General features: G+C 40.5%; 1 protein-coding gene across 1 annotated transcript; it reads left to right on the forward strand.

Annotated features, from left to right (window-relative positions):
- Positions 1 to 1,180: 1,180 nt before the first annotated feature.
- LOC118491508 (glutamic acid-rich protein-like) lies at positions 1,181 to 25,829 on the forward strand. The gene is made up of 6 exons (XM_035989344.1): positions 1,181 to 1,336; positions 23,109 to 23,454; positions 23,663 to 24,187; positions 24,344 to 25,164; positions 25,213 to 25,401; positions 25,605 to 25,829. The coding sequence occupies exons 1-6, from the start codon at positions 1,181 to 1,183 to the stop codon at positions 25,827 to 25,829; spliced, it is 2,262 nt and encodes a 753-aa protein (XP_035845237.1).
- The last annotated feature ends 832 nt before the right edge of the window (positions 25,830 to 26,661 follow it).

Consider the following 26,661-nt stretch of genomic DNA (forward strand, 5'->3'; position numbering starts at 1 on the left):
TGAGGATAGTCCGTTTGAGGGTAGCTCGTTTGAAGAGTGTCCGGTTTGAAGGTGTTATGTTTGAATGTGTTCTAATAGTGTTCCGTTTGAAGTGTCTCTTTACAAAATTTCGTTTGAATTGATTTCTAAATGTTGAAATCTGTCAAAGTGTGTCTACTTGTGTTGTATGATTATGTTTTTGCAGCCATCTAAAGTGTTGTTCAATCCTATTCATAATGCGTGCTGTAATCTGGATGAGGAGCAGAATCCGTTGTTGTCAGAATTCAGTAGTATTCTGGAATTTATGAAGAGAGTACCAATTCAGAAAGCTTTGACAGAGAGATGCCTAGTGTTTAGATCTCATATTAAACGTTTTTGGAAGCATGCATCTTATGATGAACAAAGCAAAACAATCAATTCAGTTGTTAAGATTAATGATGAAAAGAAACCAATTGTTATTTCTGAAGTTGTTGTTCGAGAAGTAATTGATTTCCCGTATGAAGAGGATTCGCCAACGAAATTTCCAGAAAAGATGGTTAAGGGTTGTATGCTAAGAATGGGCTATGCTGGTGATTTAAATAGTGCAAGTTATTTGAAGTCAAAGTTTACAAAGCCGTACAAGTTTCTTATTCATTCTGTGTTAATGGCAATGACTCACCAGAAAGGAGGATTTGATACAATGCGTGATTATTTGATGAACATGGTCGTAGCTCTTGTTTTGAACAAGAAATATAATTTCTCTCACATTGTCTTTCATTACATGGTTGATGAAGTAGTTTCGGACAGGAAGACTTGGTTATATCCAAGATTTGTGCAGATGATGTTAGACCATGCATATCCTAATCTGGATAAAGACGAAGAAAATGATCTGTTGGTGTTATCGCACATGGATAATGATTCTATTAGATCATTAGCTAGATATCATCCAAAACATCCAGAGCCAACAAAGACTGCTGAATTATTTGGAGCTATTACAGACAGAAATTATCAGGATCCTAATCCTGAAAATCATGAACACTAGAGAAACGAAGAAGAAAGAAAAGAGAAAGGTTATGCTGATGAGCTGAAAGTTCTTGAAAAGTTCATATCAAAGAGAGGTGAATGGTTCTTAAAGGAAAATAAGAAGAGGACCAGGAAAGCTACTCCTAAGGTACAGAAAGATGAAGGTTATTCTTCAAAGCCAAAGAAAAAACAAAAGAAAATGGCAAAGACTTTGTTAGTTGATGAGTCTGAAGAAGAAGCCGATGTAGAAATTGAAACTGAAATTGAAGGAGTTGCAGAAAAAGAACAAGATCCTGTTTCTTCTAATACTGAACATATATTGAAAGATATTGGGGATGAATTAGATAAAGAGAATGTCACACCCTGTCTTTTGCGGAAGCGTATGATGTGTGACTAGCTTGTTATCATTGCATTCAATCATAATAAACAACTACATGATTTAAAATGATGTTCATCCATTCGGAATATTTTGAGTATTACAAGCACTTGTAATTTAAGTATTAAAACACAACCTTCATCTAGGTTACAATTCAACAAAAGTGGATGACATCTTAACTTGTAGTCTATTTCTAGTTACGACACTTGCGCCCAAGATCCATCTTGTCACCTGAAATACATGTAATTTTGGAAAACATCAACATAAAGTTGAGCAAGTTCATGCGTTTCGCATACCATGTATGAAAACAGGGTATGTATCTTGTTTAAATAAAGTATTCTTGTATAAATCAAGTTTTCTTGTGTACACCACGTACTAATTGAATGTTTGTACAAGGACATTAAGGCATGTGAGGACATAGGGAGCATTAGTATTTTCTCCTTCAACTGTGTCGATTACCCTCGACTGTGTCGATTAACCTCGACTGTGTCAATTTCCCTTGACTGTGTCGATTAACCTCGACTGTGTCAATTTCCCTCGACTGTGTCGATTACCCTCGACTGTGTCGATTAACCTCAACTGTGTCGATTTCCATCGACTAGGACACCGAAGCACTCAAGAGGTCACATAAGGACCATGAGTGGGGCTCGGCCGTACCCGTTAGATCTAACCCTCGTCCCTAATTAAGTTTTAATGGCATCTCAATATCTAGTCTATGCTCACATGATCTAGTATTTTCTAGGCATTTCTTAAAGCACATCATACTCGGTTCTCGTTCTCACCAAGTGTGCTTCTCGTATTTTTGTATTCTCAAATCGTATTGCACTCGGTACTCGTTCTCACCAAGAGTGCTTCTTGTATTTTTACCACTTGTAAAAATTGTAATATTTGTAACATGTATTTCACCCCCGAGAGTTATAAAACCAAAAACAGTTAAAGAAAAGGGGGAGCATGAACTCACAACTTTGCGTTCCTTGCATCGTAAACTTCACCGGATTTGCTTAGCTAGCGTCGTGACCTAAACGTGTTTTATTAACGTTAGTCACTAGACTTGTATCGTACAAGTACAGTCACTATCTTTTGTATATGTGTTCTTGTTTTAAAAATATTTTATATTTTTAACTATGTATCTCACTTATATTATTTTCTCAAAAATAAATATAAGTATTTTGTATTTTGCATAACCCGAATTATGTATTTTGTCCAAATATGTTGTATGTGTATTTGCAAGTCCTAATATACTAGCACGTATTATACATACCACATACATTTAGCACAAAGTTTAGTAATCAACAAATATATATTTTCCTCAGATAACATACTCGACATTTAGACACGCAAATTACAACTGATGTCGTTTCAGCTTTAATATATATGAACTGGGCTGTTTTCGGACATTTAAATAAAATGGTTAACTTATTCCAAAAATTTCCAAATTTTTACAGAACGTCTTAAACGATCCAAAAAATTATTGTGTAAAAATATCGGGGTCCAGTTCATTACCAATATTTTATAAGAATTTATCTTCCGGACTGCAATCAGATTTGCCGCTTTCTAATTGCAGTTTACCAAATAATTCATTAAAAATTCATCGTGAGTCCGATTTACGAAATTCCAGTGGGAGAATTACAAATACATCAGTGGTCAACTATGGTATAAATTTCGTGATCAGATTCCACACAGAATACAAGTTATGACAGAAAACAGGACGCACATTTTCAGCAGCAAAAATGCAGCTCAAGCTGCTCTTACGAAAAGACACTTTAAAAATAGTAAACAGAGTCCAAAAATTATGATTCCGGTGCCATTAGAACCGTATTTCATAATACATGAATCTAGGCTTCAGAAAATACATTTTTCGTTTAGTTATGGTCATGTTACAGCCAGTTAAAGTCGGCTGAAAATACAACTCAGCATGCTGTTTTTAGTTTAAAGGTTACTAAAACGCACGCATACGATCACCATTTGTCCTAATAACGATTTATATCGTAACATATATTATTTACATCAGATTAGTGTTTGTATTACTCAGATTTATCATGTTTTACACATATATCTTCTCTTTATCCAACATATTCATCTTATATTCAAGACTTTACATTATGTTCTTGTGGGTTCTTAATTTTTAGCCATTAAATCACCTATTAACCATCAAAAACAAGATCAAGATGAGGATTAGAAGCACTTACTACTAGTACAAGGCTAGGGAAGTTCGAGTGTAGAAAAGTGGTGGATAAAAGAAAATGAGGGCGGTCCTTCAACTTCCGAACGCACCGAGCTTCGTTGTTCACCTTCTTGCACCTTTGTATGGATGGAAAATGGCAAGAAGGTGACTTGAAGGAGGTTGTATGGTGGTGTGGTGGTGGCTGCCGATTTCAAAGAAGGAGAAGGGGAGAGAGTGTGAAGTTTTTGTTGTGTGGTTAATGAATGATGAAGTGATCTTTGTGCTAACTTATAGTCCATCCATCACAATTACCCCTTGGATCATATGTCTAGAAGATATTAGACATGAGGGATTATAATAATCAAAGTTTAAAAGCGTTTGTCCCCTCATGGGACCGAACTCGTCAGGGGGGGGTGTCTCAAGGTTAGATTCCAACTAATGATTAAGATTTAGTTAGTTAAGTTAGATGTTTAAACCAACTTCTAGTGTGTTGCGTTGTGTAACGGGTGTTAAGATGTTCGGGGACCCTGACTGGCTCAGAACAAGAAAATAATGTCAATGACAATAACTCGTCAGGGGGGGTGTCTCAAGGTTAGATTCCAACTAATGATTAAGATTTAGTTAGTTAAGTTAGATGTTTAAACCAACTTCTAGTGTGTTGCGTTGTGTAACGGGTGTTAAGATGTTCGGGGACCCTGACTGGCTCAGAACAAGAAAATAATGTCAATGACAATATTTTTATTTTCCGGGTAAAGTCCGGTTGTTTGGTTGGATACTGATCCGTTGGAGCGCTTAATAAGCATTTAAAGTGTCGTTAAGTACCTTTTTTTAATATTTTCGATTCCCGTTGCTTGGGGAAATATTCTGGATGATAAAACGACATTTCTGCACAATATTTATGTTGTTAAAAGCTGAATTGTGCTGAATTTAATAAAATTCTGCACTTAAAGTGCGTTTCGGGTGCTTTTTAGTGCGTATTTTAGCTTCCGGGTGGTATATATGTAAACCCTCGTATGTATTCTTGGGTTTTAATGTATTTTTGATATTGGACCTACACCTAGGCCCTAATTCTAATGTCTGACTGCTTTCTGCAGTTTTGTTGACACAGTGTGTCTTACCGGTGAGTTTACTAATTTATGACGCAACGCTCTCGCTTATGCAATTAAGCAATATTTTGTAGTATAAATCGTGCATGAATTCACTTGCATGGAATTCAGAAACTTATTTGTCTTGTAAACTAGATCATGTACGTTTATTAAAGCACAGATCACTGTTTATTTAGTGTACAGAATGTACGGAAAAGTGACAGTTGTCACAGTCTCCCTCCGTTAAAAGAATTTCGTCCCGAAATTCAAGCGATGCCATCGGTCGCAGGGGAGTTGTGAAACCAATATGGTCACTTATATTCGAAACACGTCTTCATGTTCTCATGTCATGTATTTTATCGTGCTCAAGTAAATCAATCATGTCTTTTCTGCATCTTGTGGACTCTTGGTCCGAAACCTCCGCATGTTCTATAGTATTGTGGACTCTTGGTCCAAAACCTTAACAGGTTTCTATAGTTTGTCATTGACGTGAATCTTATTTGTGGGAACGACTGTTCCTTGAGTCAGACTCCTCTAAAGACTAGACACATGAATGTGTCGTGATCACTACTGATCTTATCTGGGAGCTTCATCTTGTGAACAATGGTTCTGATCCCTACACTGGGGATTCAACCTTTTTTTTTTCCAAATCACACTACGCCTTCTCTAGGCGCGGCTCTCATTTTAGTCATACTTCTTGTCTCAAATTCTTACGATTTCTGCCGCTCATCGGCGTAATCTTTCTGTATTCTGCGGGCTGTCCTGATATGATCACATATCTGAACGATCTTGCCTCTAGTTTTCGTGGGCCATCTCGGGCCAGTTGATTGTTTATTTCTGGTCTCCGTTCAACATCACGGGAATTGCCTCATTATGTTCCGTCTAAAGCTTTACAAGAAGCCCAGAGAGCTGCCTTCGCTTTTGGCATTCCTTCGTATATATTTACGGATTTCACCCCTACACACGAGCGGTTTAGACGGCGGTGTGATAAATACTGTTGTAGGAAGACTCCACTAAGGGCAAGTGAGTGTTCCGACTTTTTATCACAGTTTATCACACAAGCACGTATTGTGTTCATACAGTCTGCATCGTTCAGCAGCTCAGTTCATGTTCAAGTTTTTACGATCATCGGTGTGCTGCAACCCTTGTGATCAATAAAGATTGTGCAACTTTCCTTTTAGGTAATGACGTCAAGTTTGCGGCGTGCAAATACTGTATCTATCTCAAGGTCTCCTCTCTTGATTCCTTAATCAATGTGCCGCGTATGCAATGTCGTGGTCTTGTTGTATTGACGAGCAACCGAGACTTTGTCAAGAAACATCACATAATTGCAACTCTAGCTCCTTAGCTCTTGGTTGCAGGGTTGGCGTGAATCTCGTTCTTTATCCACCATGTATCTTAAAGTTCTCACTTCGCGAATTCGAAATCCGCTTTTCGTCATGATAGCGCTTAATTGTTCTTTCTCTAAGAGTTGCAAGGTAAATTGCAGCTGTTGCTTACGACTTTCCTTGGTCGTTGGCCATATAAGAATGTAGTCAATAAGTATAATCATGATTTATCCATGTATGGCTTACACGTTCGATTCATGAGGTCCATGAATATTGTTGATGCATGTGTTAAGCCAAATGGTACGACAAGGAACTCGTAATGCTCGAAGCGAGTTCTGAGGGTCGTTTTAGGGATATTTCCTTCTAGTATTCGCAGTTGAGGACATCCTGTCCTCAGGTTGATCCTTGAGTGGCAACTAGGATTTTGCGATTTTGTCTGTTTCATGTCATCAGTCCTTGGCAAAGGATTCTGATTCTCGATTCTCTGGAATTTACGCAAAATGGAACTGTCAACTTTCTCCTCATATCCTTAACTAAGGGCGTCATGTCCTTAATTTCCTCTGTCTGGCAGCTCTTGCAGTTATGTCCGAAGCTCATGCTTTACGGACGAAGCTAGTCGGTAAGACGTCATTCGGCACTGGTGCTGCTCTTGGCACGAGGTTTATCCTAAATTCCTCTCGTTTCTACGGAGGGGCGTTCCTGGTAAGTCTTCCAAAAAGGCTTCTGGGACTTCTTCCGTCACGGGGATGTTCTCAGGCTCTTCAGTCTACTCGGAGGCGTTTCTATGCCTCTTTGACCAATGAGGGGTGTCGTAGATCTGCCGCCTTGTGGGGTCTAGCATCCTTGCACCTATTGCAAGAAAGTTGGGTTTCATCATTCGCAAGAGGGATGTGTCTGATTTTCTCGTATCGAACGACTTCAGCTGTATACTTGTATTTCCGATTCATGCTGACTATCATTTTATGACTTCGCGAGTCAATGGTAACAGAAAGTTCCGGCCTTCTGAGTCCCTAAATACAATCCTTAATTGCTTCGACTGTTTAAACTAGCCTTCTATACACCCATTTCTAAAGAATACAGGACGTCTATTTTACTTGAAACCAGGCCAAGCAGTTTCTTAAGTTCTAAGCATGTAAGGTTAAAATTGTTGCCAGTATTAACTAAAAGTAGATGCATTAGGTTGGTTAATAGGGAACGTACCCGTAACCGCATCTGGATCCTGGCGTGCTTCACGAGTTTCAATCGTGAAAACCCTTGTTTGTTTCTTCTTAGGGCAATCTTTCCTAAAGTGCCCTGCTTCACCACATTTGTAGCAACCGGGTATTCTCTTGTTTCTTCCATCTGGGTCCTTCGCCCAATAGGTGTCCTTGTTGTGCCCTTCTTTTCCACACTTTCCACACCTAGGCTTCAGACATCGACCTTTGTGGTGAAAAGTGCATTCCTCGCACCTCGGCTTAATTCCCAAGTAAATCTTATCACCAACCTTATTAGTGGTTCCAGAAGCTTTCTTGTCATGCGGCGGGTTTACTTTCTTTCTTTTGTTTGCTTTAGAGCTTCCATAGCTGACTTGGGTGCTCATCTTTAGATTTGAGGACTTCCTCTTCTTGTTGCCTGATGACTCCACATGAGTCTCTTTCTTGTTACCCTCAGATTCCGAAAATTTTCCCGCACGTAGGGCCTCTTCAGTAAGAGTGACACTCATATCGATAGCCTCTGCGATGGTTGAGGGTTTTGAGGTAGTGACCATGCCCCTGATCTGGGGTGCAAGTCCCCAAATGAATCGTTCAATCCTTTTGAATTCCGGTTTGACTAAGTAGGGGACGACTCTAGACAGGTCGTGAAATCTCTGGATGTATTCAGGAATCTTCGGTCCGTCCATTTTCAAATTCCAGAACTCCACCTCAAGCTTCTGGATTTCAGCCCTAGAACAGTATTTCTTCTCCATCATTTCTTTGAGCTCGTCCCAGCTCAGTGCATAAGCAGCATCCGCACCAAGGGTCTGAACCTGAAGGTTCCACCAAGAGAGTGCGCCATCTAGAAATAACCCTGAGATATAGGTAACACTCTGTTGGGGCGAACAGTTACTCATTCTTATAATGGAGTCAGTCTTTTCTGTCCAACGTACAAATGCAACGGAACCTCCTGTGCCATCAAAATTCAGTGGCTTGCAGTCCAGGAATTGTTTATAGGTGCAGCCGGTTGGAGGGTTATTTCCAGTAGTGCCATTACCGTGCTTAGAGCGAAGGGCTTCATGTCATGCAATTGCCTGCGAGATGCATTCTTGCAGCTCGGCTTCTGTTCTTGGTAGCGTACTGTCACACCACCAAAATCCACCTGCGGAGTATCACCGCTTGGGAGCATGACTGACCAGGATCAAACCACCAATCATATTGAACATGTAAATACGTAGTAAAAGTTATCCATCAATACGAAAGGAGTTTATCATAATCAACATAGTTAAGTATAGCGGAAGCATTAATGTAAAACCCAAACATAAGTATTAATGTGTGAAATATCATAAGTGTTCAAATAGCATTCACGATCCTTTGCCCACAACGACCTGCTCCTCCTTGTGCAAGCTCCATAATGTACCTAAGGTCCTGCAAGGCATGCAGCAAAGAGTCAACAACTAGTTGAGCGAGTTCACAGAAAGTAAATGCGTAATAGTAAGTTCATGCATATCAGGTCGCTCTACTGGGCCGTTATAGATTTCTATTGGTGGGGGCTTCCCATGTTATTAATCCACTAGACTATGCGTAACCATAAGTGTTCTTCACAACCGAGAACAGTAGCGCGTATGGGGTTTACGTAGGTTTTACGTAAGTATCCTTCACAACCGAGGATATGGGTACGCGGGGGTTTACGTAGGTTTTACGTAAGTGCCTGACACAACCGAGGCAGTAGTGAGTATAATAAGTTCACGTAGGTTTTACGTGAGTATCCTTCACAACCGAGGATAGTAGTAAGTATAAATGCACGTAGGTTTTACGTGCGTATCCTTCACAACCGAGGATAGTAGTAAGTATAAGTCTACGTAGATTGTAAGTATGTGTCCTGCACAACCGAGGACAGTGAATAGCATAAGTATGTGTCCTGCACAACCGAGGACAGTGGTATGGTAGTCTAGTATTAGTGTCAGTACGAATCTATTCAATCTTATTCCTTCAATCCCATTCCCAAGCCCTTGGGAATCCCATGCCTTAGTAAGGGTGTGAACTCACCTTGGTTTGCTCGGTATGCTAAGTATGCGCTCAAAGTAAATCAATCACGTCCTAAAGTATACACGCATACACAATCAGTTTATATTCTCGAAATTCACGCATGCACATACCATCGTATAAAATAACACAATACAATTACCAAATAGCACATAGCATGTATTCTGAATCATACAAGTCATGTGTATCGGCTAACAGTTGTTAATAATTTCAGTTAACTTCTAACAGCAATTAACCAAGTTACTGAGCAGATTACACTTTTGGCGAAACGCCCCCTGTTTCGCAGTGACCCCTCTCCGACGAAACACTTCTGTTTCGTCAAGGTTGTTGCGTTGTAAAGAGTCTTGGCGAAACATCCTGTGATTCGCCGAACTTTTTGTTTCGCCGCAACACAACCGCAAACTAACGGATTCTAACACATAACTGATAACAATTTATTGGTATGGAAGTCCTAATACCATTGAGCCGAAACCCATAGCCAATGGTTTCATTTGGCCGCCCCACACTACCAATCAAATAAATTGGAACCCACATGCAAATATTTTCAATCTAATAACAGGTCATACTATTTTATTTGATTAGACTGCACATGATAACATAAATTTGTCAAAGGGAGTTCACATATGGCGGCCGACAACCCCTAGCCCTTGTCCTAATTCTATTGGACCAAAACAAAGTAAAGTTCACAAGTATAGCATAAGCATAGTGGCCAACAACTTTGTAACCACCTCAAATGTTATTGGACCAAATTGTTTGGTGGGGTTTGAAAATTGTACAACACACATATGATTAATTTTTGGGCTATGCACATAAACTAAAGACAAAACTAGCCGCACATGATAGGACCGATTATTGATTAAAGCTGCCAAAAGGGTTATTTAAAACCCAATGGCCGATTAGTTTTGGTGGGCGGCAAATGTATTGGGTCACTACTTTCTTGGGTTTGACAAATTGTTCACATGCACCATGCCTTACAAGTAACCAAGATTTAACACATGCGGACAAACAATCTAATCCACATAACCACATTCATCATAACAGAATCATTCACTAAAAGTCATCGGCACAAGACATGTTGTCGGTTCATCATCATTATCATGATAAACAATAATCAAAATTGAAAACCAAATACAATCACATGCTTTCTGAAAAAGAATCCATGTGCAACAATAAATGCTATGTCCGACAATATTAAGCGAACCCACTTGGTTGCACTTTCGATATAAAGCACATGCATAATCAGTTATAACCTAATCGCATATATATATTCAATCCATTAATCGAGTTCATGTATAGCAGAAATAAACAATCAAGAAGTAATATAACTCCAAAACTATGAAGAAGTAATATACATACCAACTGTTAATCAAGATGTTGTTGATTCGAGGGGGGGGTCTACTACCGTCGCCAATAGGAGAAAATACTCTAGGGTTTTCCAAACGTTCTTTTGTATACAAATAACATAAACACATAGTTGGGCCAGTCGAACACCTTTGGGCCAAAGCCCATACCTCAACGAAATCGATGAGGGTGTTTTCGTGTGGGGGAAATATTTCGGGTGGGGTGTGTTTGGCAAGCGGTCCGATCCAAGTTTTACTGGTTACACAATTCATATTACTAATACAAAAAATATATATATAAATGTACACACAAAGATTCACATAATACAACATAAGTCTCGTAACCATTCATTAAATCAACCTATCGGATTAGCACACAATGTTCACATTCGTTACATTAGGTACAACGGTAAGTTCTGAAATACGAGTTGTCACATTATCCCCAACTTAAAAGAAATTTCGTCCCGAAATTTGGTACGCACTCACTGAGGAAGCTAGGTAAGCTGTATTGTTCACTGGGTTTCCTGGGGTGTCACATCATCCCCCCGTTGATTTGGAATTTCGTCCCGAAATTCCGCAGTAGTAGCTTCAGCCTCAGTAGTGGATGCATTGGTTCCGAATAACTGGGGGTACTTTTCTTTCATTTGGTCTTCGCGTTCCCAGGTGTACTCTGGGCCACGTCGGGAGTTCCATCGAACTCGAACAAGAGGGATTCTCTTGCTTTTGTGGACCTTAACATCCCGGTCCGTGATTTCAACTGGTTCCTCGACGAACTGCGACCGCTCGTCGATAGTGAGTTCCTTAAAAGGAACTATGAGGGTCTCATCTGACAGGCACTTCTTCAGATTCGACACGTGAAATACGTTGTGAACTGCACCGAGTTCAACTGGTAGGTTTAGTCTGTAGGCTACTTTGCCTATTCTTTCAGTGATTTCGAACGGTCCGACATACCGCAGATTTAGTTTGCCTCGTTTGCCAAAACGAACCACACCCTTCCAGGGTGAGACTTTAAGTAAAACCCGGTCCCCGACCTGAAATTCCAAAGGTTTCCTACGCTTGTCCGCGTAGGCTTTCTGACGGTCGCGTGCTGCCGCCATGCGTTGTCGTATCTGTGCAATCTTTTCCGTGGCGTCCACTACAATCTCTGGACCCGTGATCTGACTATCCCCCACCTCTGCCCAACAGAGAGGTGACCGGCATTTACGTCCGTACAATGCCTCGAATGGAGCGGCTTGTATGCTGGTGTGATAACTGTTATTATACGAAAACTCCACCAAAGGGAGATGCTTTTCCCAGCCGTTGCCGAAATCAATAACACATGCCCGAAGCATGTCTTCAAGAGTCTGGATCGTTCGCTCAGACTGCCCATCCGTCTGAGGATGATACGCTGTGCTCATATCTAATCGTGAGCCAAAAGATTTGTGCGTCGCTCGCCATAGCTCTGACGTGAATCGTGCATCCCGATCCGAAATGATGGAGGTGGGCACCCCGTGCCTCGAAACAACTTCTTTAAGATAAACGTCTGCGAGAGTGGAGAACTTATCCTTTTCCTTAATAGCCAGGAAGTGTGCAGACTTGGTGAGTCGATCCACGATCACCCATATAGTATCATTCCCACGCTGGGATCTGGGTAGGCCTGTAACAAAATCCATGGAAATTTCTTCCCATTTCCATTGCGGTATCTTGGGTTGCTGAAGTAGGCCCGCTGGTTTCTGGTATTCCACCTTGACTCTCGCACAGGTCAAGCACTTGCTGACATAGGTAGCGATGTGGGCCTTCATGCTAGGCCACCAATAAGTAGTTCTGATGTCGTGGTACATTTTGTCCGATCCTGGATGTACCGAATAGCGAGACTTGTGTGCTTCATCCATTACAAGTTCGCGTAGACCGCCATAAAATGGGACCCAAATACGCCCCGTTACATAGTAGGCGCCGTCTGCCTTCTGTTCTAATCGTTGCCTTGAGCCGCGTAGGGCTTCAGCCCTGACGTTTTCTGGTTTCAATGCTTCTGCCTGAGCATCTCGTATTTGTGCAGGAAGGCTAGACTGAATCGTAAGCTGCAGCGCTCGCACGCGCCGAGGTAAAGTGTCTTTCCGACTGAGAGCGTCAGCCACAACATTGGCTTTGCCTGGATGGTACTTGATGGCGCATCCGTAATCGTTAAGTAATTCAACCCATCGACGTTGACGCATGTTCAATTCCTTCTGCTTGAAGATATGCTCGAGACTCCTGTGATCGGTGTAAATTGTGCACTTGGTACCGTACAGGTAGTGTCGCCATATCTTGAGCGCAAAAACAACAGCTCCCAGCTCTAAATCGTGCGTCGTGTAATTTCGTTCATGTATCTTAAGTTGACACGAAGCGTAAGCGATAACCTTATCCCGTTGCATTAATACACATCCAAGACCCTGGATAGATGCATCACAATAGACCACAAAATCGTCCGTGCCATCTGGCAATAAGAGGATAGGTGCACTGCAAAGTCTATCCTTTAGGTGCTGAAGAGCAGTTTCTTGCGCGTTGCCACAACGGTAGGTGACACCCTTCTGTGTCAGTAGTGTAAGCGGCTGAGCAATCTTTGAAAAGTCTTTAATAAACCGTCTGTAGTAACCCGCCAAACCCAAGAATTGGCGTACTTCCATTGGCGTACGTGGTGCAGGCCAGTTTCTGATCAAGTCTACCTTGGATGGATCGACGTGGATCCCATCCTTGTTCACTACGTGGCCTAGAAAGTGGACTTCACGAAGCCAGAAGTCGCATTTAGAAAACTTAGCGTACAGCTGTTCCTTCCGTAGGAGTTCCAAAATAAGGCGTAGGTGCTGCTCGTGTTCCTCCTGACTCTTGGAGTAGATCAGAATGTCGTCGATGAAGACAATGACGAACTTGTCAAGGTAGGGTTTGCATACCCTGTTCATAAGGTCCATAAATACGGCAGGCGTGACAAGAAACTCGTAGTGGCCGTAGCGAGTTCTAAATGCTGTCTTGGAGACGTCCTCCTCTCGGACTCTCAGCTGATGATAACCTGACCTCAAATCTATCTTGGAGTAATAACACGACCCTTGCAACTGGTCGAATAAGTAGTCTATGCGTGGAAGAGGATAACGGTTCTTCACCGTCACCTTGTTCAGTTCACGGTAGTCGATGCACATTCTGAACGTACCGTCTTTCTTTCTCACGAATAACACTTGAGCTCCCCAAGGCGAAGAGCTTGGACGAATGAAGCCCTTTTTCCAAGAGCTCTCGTAGTTGCTTTGACAATTCTTCCAATTCGGTTGGAGCTAAACGATATGGTGCTCGAGCTATGGGTGCTGCTCCTGGAGCGAGCTCGATTTGAAATTCGACCTGACGGTGAGGCGGTAATCCAGGTAAATCTTCAGGAAACACCTGAGGGTAGTCGCGTACAACTGGAATATCCTCCAGCTTCTTTTCCTTTGCTGATGCATCCGTGACCAGTGCCAGAATTGCAGTGTGTCCCTTCCGTAAACATTTCTGCGCCTTTAAGAAAGAGATGATGCCAACCACTGCACCACTCTTGTCGCCTTGAACTTCGAGAGGTTCTTGACCAGAACGGAGAATACGAACAATCTTTTTCATGCATAGGATTTCTGCTTGTTGTTGCTGCTGGAGATTCTGATTTGCAGGCCGTGGGCTCCTGAATCCTTAGCTTCATGGCCCATCTTGAGACACCTTTGGCAACGTCCCTCGTTGCACTAACCACTGTGGTGTCTGTTGCATTGTTTACACATTGGGTGAATTCCCCGATATCCACGCTGCCCCAAATCACCAGAAATTGGCTGACTCGGCTCTGGTGATTACTATTCTTGCGCTGCTGCTGTGCTTGAGACTGGACGGTAGCGGAACCCCTGCTGGAATACCCATCCCATTTCCGCTTGTTGTCACTAGTAGTAGCGGGAGTAGCAGAAGTGATAGCGGTAGTAATAGCGCCGATACAACTAGGCAGCCTGTTCTGTTCCACTGCTTGATCCGTGAGGTGATGAGCAAGACGCTAAATGTCTTGGTTATTGTCGAGGTTAGCCGAAGCAGCATGGCTCTGAACCTCTGAGGCTAGACCCTTGAGGTACAATTCGATACGCTTGCTTGAAGGGTCCACCATGGTTGGACACAAGATGGCCAGTTCGTTCGACCGTTTCGTATAAGCTTCAATTTCTGACCCCGTCATTTTCAAATGGTGAAGCTCCACTTCCAACTTGTGGATGCCATCACGCGTGCAGTATTCCCTTTTTAATGCGTTCTTTGAATTCGTTCCAGGGGGTGGCGTTAGCAGCTGCCAACCCTAGTATCTGTACCTGCGTGTTCCACCAGGTTAGCGCGATTCCTTCCAAAGTACCAGTGGCGTACTTGACCCTGCGAGCCTCAGGGCATTCACACATCTCAAATACTGACTCGAGCTTCCCAAACCAATGGAGTAGTCCCACTGCTCCTTCTATGCCACTGAATGTGCTTGGACAACAGTCCGTGAAGTTCTTGAATGTGCAGACAGGTTGCTGTGCGTTCTGACCCGTTGCGCGAGAAAGATAGGTCAAGGTTAAGCGCGAGAGTTGGGTCACGAGAGTAGGATCTAACATCCTAGGATAGGTTTGGAATAGCAGGGTATACCTCCTGCTGGTGCGGCTGCAAGCGCCGCAGCAACTTGTTCGTTAATGCGAGCCGTCAACTGGCTTGAGTCATGTTAACACGTCCAGACATGATCGAGTAGTAAAAGTAGCGTACGTGAGAATGGTTCGCGAGTAGGGCGATGACAGAAAAGCGTAAGCACGTAGGTGTTCTCATGTAATAAAGTCATGTGTATCTAAACGTAACGCGAGCAAAGTTCTAAGCAGTTCTAGCAAACAGGCAATAAACATAAACCTTATTACCTAGGATGTCGAGTCTTGCACGTGGAGCGAAGCGTTGTTGTGGATCGTTGAGAGCACTGTTCTGGTTATAGTCTGGTTTTAAATAAAAACGTTTTCCCATATTAAAACCAAGTTCTCTATAACCAATGGCTCTGATACCAATCTGTCACACCACCAAAATCCACCTGCGGAGTATCACCGCTTGGGAGCGTGACTGACCAGGATCAAGCCACCAATCATATTGAACATGTAAATACGTAGTAAAAGTTATCCATCAATACGAAAGGAGTTTATCATAATCAACATAGTTAAGTATAGCGGAAGCATTAATGTAAAACCCAAACATAAGTATTAATGTGTGAAATATCATAACTGTTCAAATAGCATTCACGATCCTTTGCCCACAACGACCTGCTCCTCCTTGTGCAAGCTCCATAATGTACCTAAGGTCCTGCAAGGCATGCAGCAAAGAGTCAACAACTAGTTGAGCGAGTTCACAGAAAGTAAATGCGTAATAGTAAGTTCATGCATATCAGGTGGCTCTACTGGGCCGTTATAGATTTCTATTGGTGGGGGCTTCCCATGTTATTAATCCACTAGACTATGCGTAACCATAAGTGTTCTTCACAACCGAGAACAGTAGCGCGTATGGGGTTTACGTAGGTTTACGTAAGTATCCTTCACAACCGAGGATAGGGGTACGCGGGGGTTTACGTAGGTTTTACGTAAGTGCCTGACACAACCGAGGCAGTAGTGAGTATAATAAGTTCACGTAGGTTTTACGTGAGTATCCTTCACAACCGAGGATAGTAGTAAGTATAAATGCACGTAGGTTTTACGTGCGTATCCTTCACAACCCAGGATAGTAGTAAGTATAAGTCTACGTAGATTGTAAGTATGTGTCCTGCACAACCGAGGACAGTGAATAGCATAAGTATGTGTCCTGCACAACCGAGGACAGTGGTATGGTAGTCTAGTATTAGTGTCAGTACGAATCTATTCAATCTTATTCCTTCAATCCCATTCCCAAGCCCTTGGGAATCCCATGCCTTAGTAAGGGTGTGAACTCACCTTGGTTTGCTCGGTATGCTAAGTATGCGCTCAAAGTAAATCAATCACGTCCTAAAGTATACACGCATACACAATCAGTTTATATTCTCGAAATTCACGCATGCACATACCATCGTATAAAATAACACAATACAATTACCAAATAGCACATAGCATGTATTCTGAATCTTACAAGTCATGTGTATCGGCTAACAGTTGTTAATAATTTCAGTTAACTTCTAACAGCAATTAACCAAGTTACTGAGCAGATTACACTATTGGCGAAACGCCCCCTGTTTCGCAGTGACCCCTCTCCGACGAAACACTTCTGTTTCGTCAAGGTTGTTGCGTTGTAAAGAGTCTTGGCGAAACATCCGGTGATTCGCCGAACTTTTTGTTTCGCCGCAACACAACCGCAAACTAACGGATTCTAACACATAACTGATAACAATTTATTGGTATGGAAGTCCTAATACCATTGAGCCGAAACCCATAGCCAATGGTTTCATTTGGCCGCCCCACACTACCAATCAAATAAATTGGAACCCACATGCAAATATTTTCAATCTAATAACAGGTCATACTATTTTATTTGATTAGACTACACATGATAACATAAATTTGTCAAAGGGAGTTCACATATGGCGGCCGACAACCCCTAGCCCTTGTCCTAATTCTATTGGACCAAAACAAAGTAAAGTTCACAAGTATAGCATAAGCATAGTGGCCAACAACTTTGTAACCACCTCAAATGTTATTGGACCAAATTGGTTGGTGGGGTTTGAAAATTGTACAACACACATATGATTAATTTTTGGGCTATGCACATAAACTAAAGACAAAACTAGCCGCACATGATAGGACCGATTATTGATTAAAGCTGCCAAAAGGGTTATTTGAAACCCAATGGCCGATTAGTTTTGGTGGGCGGCAAATGTATTGGGTCACTACTTTCTTGGGTTTGACAAATTGTTCACATGCACCATGCCTTACAAGTAACCAAGATTTAACACATGCTGACAAACAATCTAATCCACATAACCACATTCATCATAACAGAATCATTCACTAAAAGTCATCGGCACAAGACATGTTGTCGGTTCATCATCATTATCATGATAAACAATAATCAAAATTGAAAACCAAATACAATCACATGCTTTCTGAAAAAGAATCCATGTGCAACAATAAATGCTATGTCCGACAATATTAAGCGAACCCACTTGGCTGCACTTTCGATATAAAGCACATGCATAATCAGTTATAACCTAATCGCATATATATATTCAATCCATTAATCGAGTTCATGTATAGCAGAAATAAACAATCAAGAAATAATATAACTCCAAAACTATGAAGAAGTAATATACATACCAACTGTTAATCAAGATGTTGTTGATTCGAAGGGGGGGGGTCTACTACCGTCGCCAATAGGAGAAAATACTCTAGGGTTTTCCAAACGTTCTTTTGTATACAAATAACATAAACACATAGTTGGGCCAGTCGAACACCTTTGGGCCAAAGCCCATACCTCAACGAAATCGATGAGGGTGTTTTCGTGTGGGGGAAATATTTCGGGTGGGGTGTGTTTGGCAAGGGGTCCGATCCAAGTTTTACTGGTTACACAATTCATATTACTAATACAAAATATATATATATATATATATATATAAATGTACACACAAAGATTCACATAATACAACATAAGTCTCGTAACCATTCATTAAATCAACCTATCGGATTAGCACACAATGTTCACATTCGTTACATTAGGTACAACGGTAAGTTCTGAAATACGAGTTGTCACATTATCCCCAACTTAAAAGAAATTTCATCCCGAAATTTGGTACGCACTCACTGAGGAAGCTAGGTAAGCTGTATTGTTCACTGGGTTTCCTGGGGTGTCACAGCGTACTGGTGTTTGTGTCTTGCCTGGGCGGCATTCTCTTCTGCCAAAACGGTATGAAGTATGTTAGACAACATTCCAGGTGTCTGTGAGGTACATAGCACCATAAGCCATTATGTAATCACCCAATTTCACATGTATACATATATACTCAATGTATGAGCGGGGAAATAGTTACTGAGCCTTCACATAGGCTTGCCAACTTGGCTTATTGTTTGTAATAAAATGAACTTGAGGCTACATTGCCTTGGTCATTCAAGTTTTAGTTATTTCCCGCAACATTGGTTTCCTTAGGTCTTCATCTTTACTGGTGCGTATATTTTCCCTTAGAGGGGGTTGCTCGTGTAAGGGTGATAGAGAGTGTAAAGTCGTTGAATCTTTTGATTTTACTCATCTTCACTTGCTTAAATGTCGTTTTCTCAAACATCTCGTACGCAGATAGAAATGTCAGTCACGAAGTAGGCTGAGACAGGCTTCCTACTTTCTAACGTGCTAAAGCACTGATCTATGTGTTGTTCTACCAGATGAAGGTGAGGACACCTATAGATTGAATTTGGTGTGGTTTTCATTAGCTCGACCTGCAGAGTCCACTAGGATTTCTGTGCACTACAAGTCGTTATTACGTGGGCCCCCGTAATAATAAATTGTCTTGCACAGTTACCCCAATTTTCTCCCGTCCAAGCAGATGATCGATCTAGGAGGGGACACTACTGTCCTTATACCTCTTGTCATGGAAAGGACCATTGCGGTGGTCCATGCGCTAACATTTGTTATCGTTACGCGCGTATAGGCACGATGATTAGATGGGATAGGAATAGAGAGAATTCCTAGTAGTTGGAGGGGCACCTTCGTGATGAATACTTCATCTTCCTTTTCTGGTCAAGTACATCGTCAATCTTGCTTCACATAAGCCGGAGGGATCTCGTCCCGTTGATTAAGAGTTCGTTCAAGGTTGCCGCCTCTGCCTCGTCGTCACTATCGTAGTCAGGCACCTTCGCGATTGAGAGAGAAGAGCAGCCATTTCCTACGGAAGCGAGCTGAGAATCTTGTCTAGTAATCACTCTAGCTATGAGCTGTGCAATGAACGCGAGGTCGGTAGCTTCATCGTGCGAGTTACGTATAGTAATAGGAGTCGGAGTCGAAAGTATCTTATTCACGTCAATAATCATTCCATACACTTATTTGTATGTATGTATATCAATAACACATATGCTACATAGCATAATCAAGCAATTTAATGTATCATATCACGTATAACTCTCGTTCCTTTTTTTTTTGGGGGGGGGGGTCATTTTGTCTTTGGCAAGTCTAACTCGTGTAGACTATGCCTTAATTGGCATCTTATTCTATGGGTATTCCTCACTAATGTCCTTGCTTTGTCTTTTCTTTGAAATGTGTCTGACTCGTGGATCTTGGCGCTTTAGTGAATGCAATGAAAACCTTTTTGTAAAATGTTTTTGTGAGAGAACTTAGTGATTGTAGTCTAGACTCGAGAAAGAATCCTAGTTCACTACAATTGAAGTTCCGATACCAAACTGTCACACCCTGTCTTTTGCGGAAGCGTATGATGTGTGACTAGTTTGTTATCATTGCATTCAATCATAATAAACAACTACATGATTTAAAACGATGTTCATCCATTCGGAATATTTCGAGTATCACAAGCACTTGTAATTTAAGTATTAAAACACAACCTTCATCTAGGTTACAATTCAACAAAAGTGGATGACATCTAAACTTGTAGTCTACTTCTAGTTACGACACTTGCGCCCAAGATCCATCCTGTCACCTGAAATACATGTAATTTTGGAAAACATCAACATAAAGTTGAGCGAGTTCATGCGTTTTGCATACCATGTATGAAAACAGGGTATGTATCTTGTTTAAATAAAGTATTCTTGTATAAATCAAGTTTTCTTGTGTACACGACGTACTAAATGTTTGTACAAGTACATTAAGGCATGTGAGGACATAGGGAGCGTTAGTATTTTCTCCTTTAACTGTGTCGATTACCCTCGACTGTGTCGATTAACCTCGACTGTGTCAATTTCCCTTGACTGTGTCGATTAACCTCGACTGTGTGAAGTTCCCTCGACTGTGTCGATTACCCTCGACTGTGTCGATTTCCCTCGACTGGGACACCGAAGCACTCAAGAGGTCACATAAGGACCATGAGTGGGGCTCGGCCGTACCCGTTAGATCTAACCCTCGTCCCTATTTAAGTTTTAATGGCATCTCAATATCTAGTCTATGCTCACATGATCTAGTATTTTCTAGGAATTTCTTAAAGCACATCATACTCGGTTCTCGTTCTCACCAAGTGTGCTTCTCGTATTTTTGTATTCTCAAATGGTATTGCACTCGGTACTCGTTCTCACCAAGAGTGCTTCTTGTATTTTTACCACTTGTAAAATTGTAATATTTGTAACATGTATTTCACCCCCGAGAGTTATAAAACCAAAAACAGTTAAAGAAAAGAGGGAGCATGAACTAACAACTTTGCGTTCCTTGTGTCGTAAACTTCACCGGATTTGCTTAGCTAGCGTTGTGACCTAAACGTGTTTTATTAACGTTAGTCACTAGACTTGTATCGTACAAGTACAGTCACTATCTTTTGTATATGTGTTCTTGTGTTAAAAATATTTTATATTTTTAACTATGTATCTCACTTATATTATTTTCTCAAAAATAAATATAAGTATTTTGTATTTTGCACTTTGCACCCGAATTATGTATTTTGTCCAAATATGTTGTATGTGTATTTGCAAGTCCTAATATACTAGCACGTATTATACATACCACATACATTTAGCACAAAGTTTAGTAATCAACAAATATATATATTTTCCTCGGATAACATACTCGACATTTAGACACGCAAATTACAACTTATGTCGTTTTAGCTTTAATATATATGAACTGGGCTGTTTTCGGACATTTAAATAAAATGGTTAACTTATTCCAAAAATTTCCAAATTTTTACAGAACGTCTTAAACGATCCAAAAAATTATTGTGTAAAAATATCGGGGTCCAGTTCATTACCGATATTTTATAAGAATTTATTTTCTGGACTACAATCAGATTTGCCGCTTTCTGATTGCAGTTTACGAAATAATTCATCAAAAATTCATCATGAGTCCGATTTATGAAATTCCAGTGGGAGAATTACAAATACGTCAGTGGTCAACTATGATATAAATTTCGTGATCAGACTCCACACAGAATACAAGTTATTACAGAAAACAGGACCCACGTTTTCAGCAGCAAAAATGCAGCTCTAGCTGCTGTTACGAAAAGACACTTTAAAAATAGTAAACAGAGTCCAAAAATTATGATTCTGGTGCCATTAGAACCGTATTTCATAATACATGAATCTAGGCTTCAGAAAATACATTTTTCGTTGAGTCATAGTCCTGTTACAGCCAGTTAAAGTCGGCTGAAAATACAACTCAGCATGTTGTTTATAGTTTAAAGGTTACTAAAACCCACGCATACGATCACCATTTGTCCTAATAACGATTTATATCGTAACATATATTATTTACATCAGATTAGTGTTTGTATTACTCAGATTTATCATGTTTTACACATATATCTTCTCTTTATCCAACATATTCATCTTATATTCAAGACTTTACATTATGTTCTTGTGGGTTCTTAATTTTTAGCCATTAAATCACCTATTAACCATCAAAAACAAGATCAAGATGAGGATTAGAAGCACTTACTACTAGCACAAGGCTAGGGAAGTTCGAGTGTAGAAAAGTGGTGGATAAAAGAAAATGAGAGCAGTCCTTCAACTTCCGAACGCACCGAGCTTCGTTGTTCACCTTCTTGCACCTTTGTATGGATGGAAAATGGCAAGAAGGTGACTTGAAGGAGGTTGTATGGTGGTGTGGTGGTGGCTGCCGATTTCAAAGAAGGAGAAGGGAGAGAGTGTGATGTTTTTGTTGTGTGGTTAATGAATGATGAAGTGATCTTTGTGCTAACTTATAGTCCATCCATCACACTTGCCCCTTGGATCATATGTCTAGAAGATATTAGACATGAGGGATTATAATAATCAAAGTTTATAAGCGTTTGTCCCCTCATGGGACCGAACTCGTCAGGGGGGGGGGGTGTCTCATGGTTAGATTCCAACTAATGATTAAGATTTAGTTAGTTAAGTTAGATGTTTAAACCAACTTCTAGTATGTTGCGTTGTGTAACGGGTGTTAGGGTGTTCGAGGACCCTGACTGGCTCAGAACAAGAAAATAATGTCAATGACAATATTTTTATGTTCCGGGTAAACTCCGGTTGATTGATTGGATACTGATCCGTTAGAGCGCTTAATAAGCATTTAAAGTGTCGTTAAGTACCTTTTTGTAATATTTTCGATTCTCGTTGCTTGGGGAAATATTCTGGATGAAAAAACGACATTTCTGCGCAATATTTATGTTGTTAAAAGCTAAATTGTGCTGAATTTAATAAAATTCTACACTTAAAGTGCATTTCGGGTGCTTTTTAGTGCGTATTTTAGCTTCCGGGTGGTATATATGTAAACCCTCGTATGTATTCTTGGGTTTTAATGTATTTTTGATATTGGACCTACACCTAGGCCCTAATTCTAATGTCTGACTGCTTTCTGCAGTTTTGTTGACACAGTGTGTCTTACCGGTGAGTTTACTAATTTATGACGCAACGCTCTCGCTTATGCAATTAAGCAATATTTTGTAGTATAAATCATGCATGAATTCACTTGCATGGAATTCAGAAACTTATTTGTCTTGTAAACTAGATCATGTACGTTTATTAAAGCACAGATCACTGTTTATTTAGTGTACGGAATGTACGGAAAAGTGACAGTTGTCACAGAGAAAATGGGTGACAATGATGGTAGTGATGACGTGGATAAAAGCCCTACAAGTTCTTCAGAAGACAAAGTAGATGAAGTTGAGTGTGCCAAAAGAATTCAAGCTGAAATTGAGAAAGAAAAACAGCTGAAAAGAAAGAGACGAGAGGAAAGACAGAAAGATGATGATTATGTTCCTTCTCAGGAAGAAATGAAAATGCCTACAACATCTAGTAAAAAGAAGAAAGTTCATGAGAAAAAGAAGATGGTTTCTCCAAATGCAGCTAAACAAAAGTTGATTATCAGATTGCCGAAAAGTACACCAAAGACAAAACAACCATCACAACCACCATCACCACCTAAATCACCACACAAATCACCTCCAAAACAACCAACTCCACCAAGACAACCCACACGACCAATACATCAATCACCATCACCACATGTTTCACCACTACATCTCTCACCAACACAACAACAAACCCTATTCACAACCTATTGTTCAGACCACACCTGGTTCTTCAGGGTATAGAGGTTTTCCAGCTGTTCCTTCGAATTTGGGTGTAAGTCTTGATGATATAGGAGACTTTGATTTTGCAAACACCGCACAAGTGAAAATTGTTGAAAAGAAAGTTGATGAAGTGATAGCTGAAAACAAAAGATTAGCTGCTGAGAACAAGAAAGTCTCTGATCGTGAGAAAATTCTTGAAATGCGTGTGAAGAGACTAGAGACTGATAACAAAGAATTGTTGAAGAAGATTGACACTGATCAATCTGAGATTGATATCTTGAAAGTGCGAGTTGCTGAACTTGAAGAAGAAAAAGCTCGAAGAGATGAACAGAACAAATACTTCGAGTTGAAAAACAAAGAGCTTGAAGCTGAAAAAGCATTTAAAGAGCATGATTTTTATATGTTAAACAAAGTTGTGGAAAAGATGCTTGGAAAATCAATTGAGCAACAGTTTGAAGAGATCCAAGTCGAAGAACTCAGGGCTAAACGTCAAGCTGAGATAGATGAACAGATGAAAGATAAAGGTAAAGGCATTGAAGGTAGTTTAGCAGTGACAGAGAGATCAATTGTTCCTTCCTTGGTTGTTGAGAATCCCGTACCTTTAACTGCTATATCTGGCCTTTTTGAGGAAGAAACACATCTTGAAGAGTTAGCTAGTGATGATGATGATGAAGATGATGACGATGATGAAGAAGAGGGTGATGATGAGGAAGATGACGAGGATGAGAAAGTCTTTTCGGCAAGCAATCATGGTTCTGATAACAACAATGACGATGCTCAAGGTGGTATAGGATTAAAAGTGACTGAAGCTTCCACTGAAAAAACTGTTGATGATTTGATGAATGATTCTGTGAATGAAGAGTCAGGGGGAGCTGAAGGAAAGGGGGAGTCCGATGATGATCAGAACGTTGAACATGTTGAGAAGTTAGTTCTGAGATTGGATACTTATCGAGAAGAAGGTGAACATTTTCATACATACACATTGGAAACAATCAAAGAAATGACGCGTGTGGTGAATCCTGATTTTAAGTTTGATTTTGAAGAAGAGTTAAATGCATTTGACATCAACCATCAACCAGAATACGAGTATAAATATGTTGAGGATGCTGACATGTATAACAGGGTTGAGGTTGAGGATTGGACTGATGATGAGGATGCAAGTGAAGATACTTCTCAGTTGCCTACGCTGATGGAGTTCATTACAGAGGAGAATAAAGATGAGTTGAGACGAAAAGTGGCTGAGATCTTAAAAGACAAAAACTTTGATGGTACTCCCAAAGATATGGAAAAGGAAGAACGGAAAAAGTGGTTTAAGGATAGTCACGAGAGGAAGTTTAAAAGACCGTTGAAGTACTATCAACGAGATCAAAGTGTGTCGCTCGGTGACATCACTAGCTGGGGTTTCCTGCCTCATGTTAATGCTTACGCAATCAGGAGAGAATGTGGGGTGCAGTACTTTGAACGTTTATATGACGTGATGCCATTACCACGGTGGGATGTTGATGAGCTGTCAAAAGTAAGAACTTTAGGATATCCAGTTCGAAAGAATGATATTCCGATGTAGGGGTATATAAAGTTTGAATCGTTGAAAGGGTTTCGACACTGGAAGCCGCATTACCCTAAAAGAGTGCGGAGGGTAGATCCGGAAACAGGGGTTGAGGAAATGATACTTAATGTGAAAAAGCCAAAGACAATGAAGACTATCCCAGTGCCATCAATGGAGCAAGATTTCTATAAAGGCTTTTTGGGCTGGGTATACAGTTACATTTCGACTGAGGCTGTTATTACCTATCGAGTAGGAAGGGAGATTAGAGAGATACATGTTTATGACCCTATGTGGTTAATAAATTACTCTGCGAAGGATATTGAATGTCTATTCATAAACAAGATTCACTATCAGGCTGAAGATAAAGAGCGGGCCATGCAATTTCAGCGAGTTGTTACTCTTGCTTTCAGAAAGATATAAACTCTGAAAGTAAATGGAAGTCATCTTGGTGGTCGCTTGAAGAGAAAGTCAAAAGGAAAGCTGAGCGTGAACGTAAAAAGCTTGAAGAAAACAGAGGTAAATGGATGAACATTCAAGCTGAAGAAGAGAAGGCAAGAAAGAAAGAGAACGACAGAGTGAGAAATTTGCTTAGGAAGAAGCCTAAGCAGCATGAAGAAAAGTTCAAGTCCCTGTGAAGACCTAAAGACCAAGACTGAAGACTCCGGCTGTATCCAAGGGGGAGTTTGTTAGTGCATAATGTCTAAAGCCTATGTCTTAAGTCTATGGGTCTAAATATGTCAAGTATGTATAGTTTAGGGGGCTGAAATGTAAATTTATGATGTTTTAAAGGGGTTCCGTTTGAAGAGTGGTATGTCACTTTCAAACGGAAGGGTATATTAGGTGACCGTTTGAACTGATTCATGTCAGTTTCAAACGGAAGGGTTATGCCTATAAATAGGCTTGGGTATTTCTCATGTCAAACGGACTGGTTGTTTGTGTAACGTTACTCTGCCGGATTTTCACGTGATTATTGAATGAGAAACAAGTGTTTAAAGTAATCTGCATATGTTTTCTACTCCATTCTATCTGATTCTAATCTGTTTGAGTGTTTCCGCCACTCAAATAGTGTGTATTAACTCAAATTGACTCATTTGATCGGTCAAATCGATCCTACACATTTTATGCAAATTAACTGCATGAATTCACACCAACTTTGTTGATGATTTTTTAAACTTACATGTATTTCAGGTAATTAGTGGAATGCTTTGCGGGTCTTGCTTCAAGGAGTCATGTGTCTTTACTCCATGCTACTTTTGTAGGATTTATCTTCATATCCCGCCTCTTTATGGCGACATGAGGAATAAATCCTTAATCATTTAGAAATTAAATGTGTTGTAAACTTTTAAACTTATAATCTACCAAAGTGATGTAAAAACTTTATTTAACTTATGTTTGAAACTTGAAACTATGAATTGTAGGACCGTATTTGACAGCCAATTGAGTCAATTCGAGCTAGGAACTACCGAA

The sequence above is a fragment of the Helianthus annuus genome, chromosome 4, assembly GCF_002127325.2.
Source record: "Helianthus annuus cultivar XRQ/B chromosome 4, HanXRQr2.0-SUNRISE, whole genome shotgun sequence".
NCBI classification, from domain to species: Eukaryota; Viridiplantae; Streptophyta; class Magnoliopsida; order Asterales; family Asteraceae; genus Helianthus; species Helianthus annuus.

Coding starts and splice junctions, on each gene's coding strand:
- LOC118491508 (XM_035989344.1), top strand. CDS start 1,181: ATGGCAAAGACTTTGTTAGTTGATGAGTCTGAAGAAGAAGCCGATGTA. Junction 24,188..24,343: donor TAAAGGTAAAGGCATTGAAG/GTAGTTTAGCAG, acceptor ATGATGAAGAAG/AGGGTGATGATGAGGAAGAT. Junction 25,402..25,604: donor ATAAAGGCTTTTTGGGCTGG/GTATACAGTTAC, acceptor TCTTGCTTTCAG/AAAGATATAAACTCTGAAAG.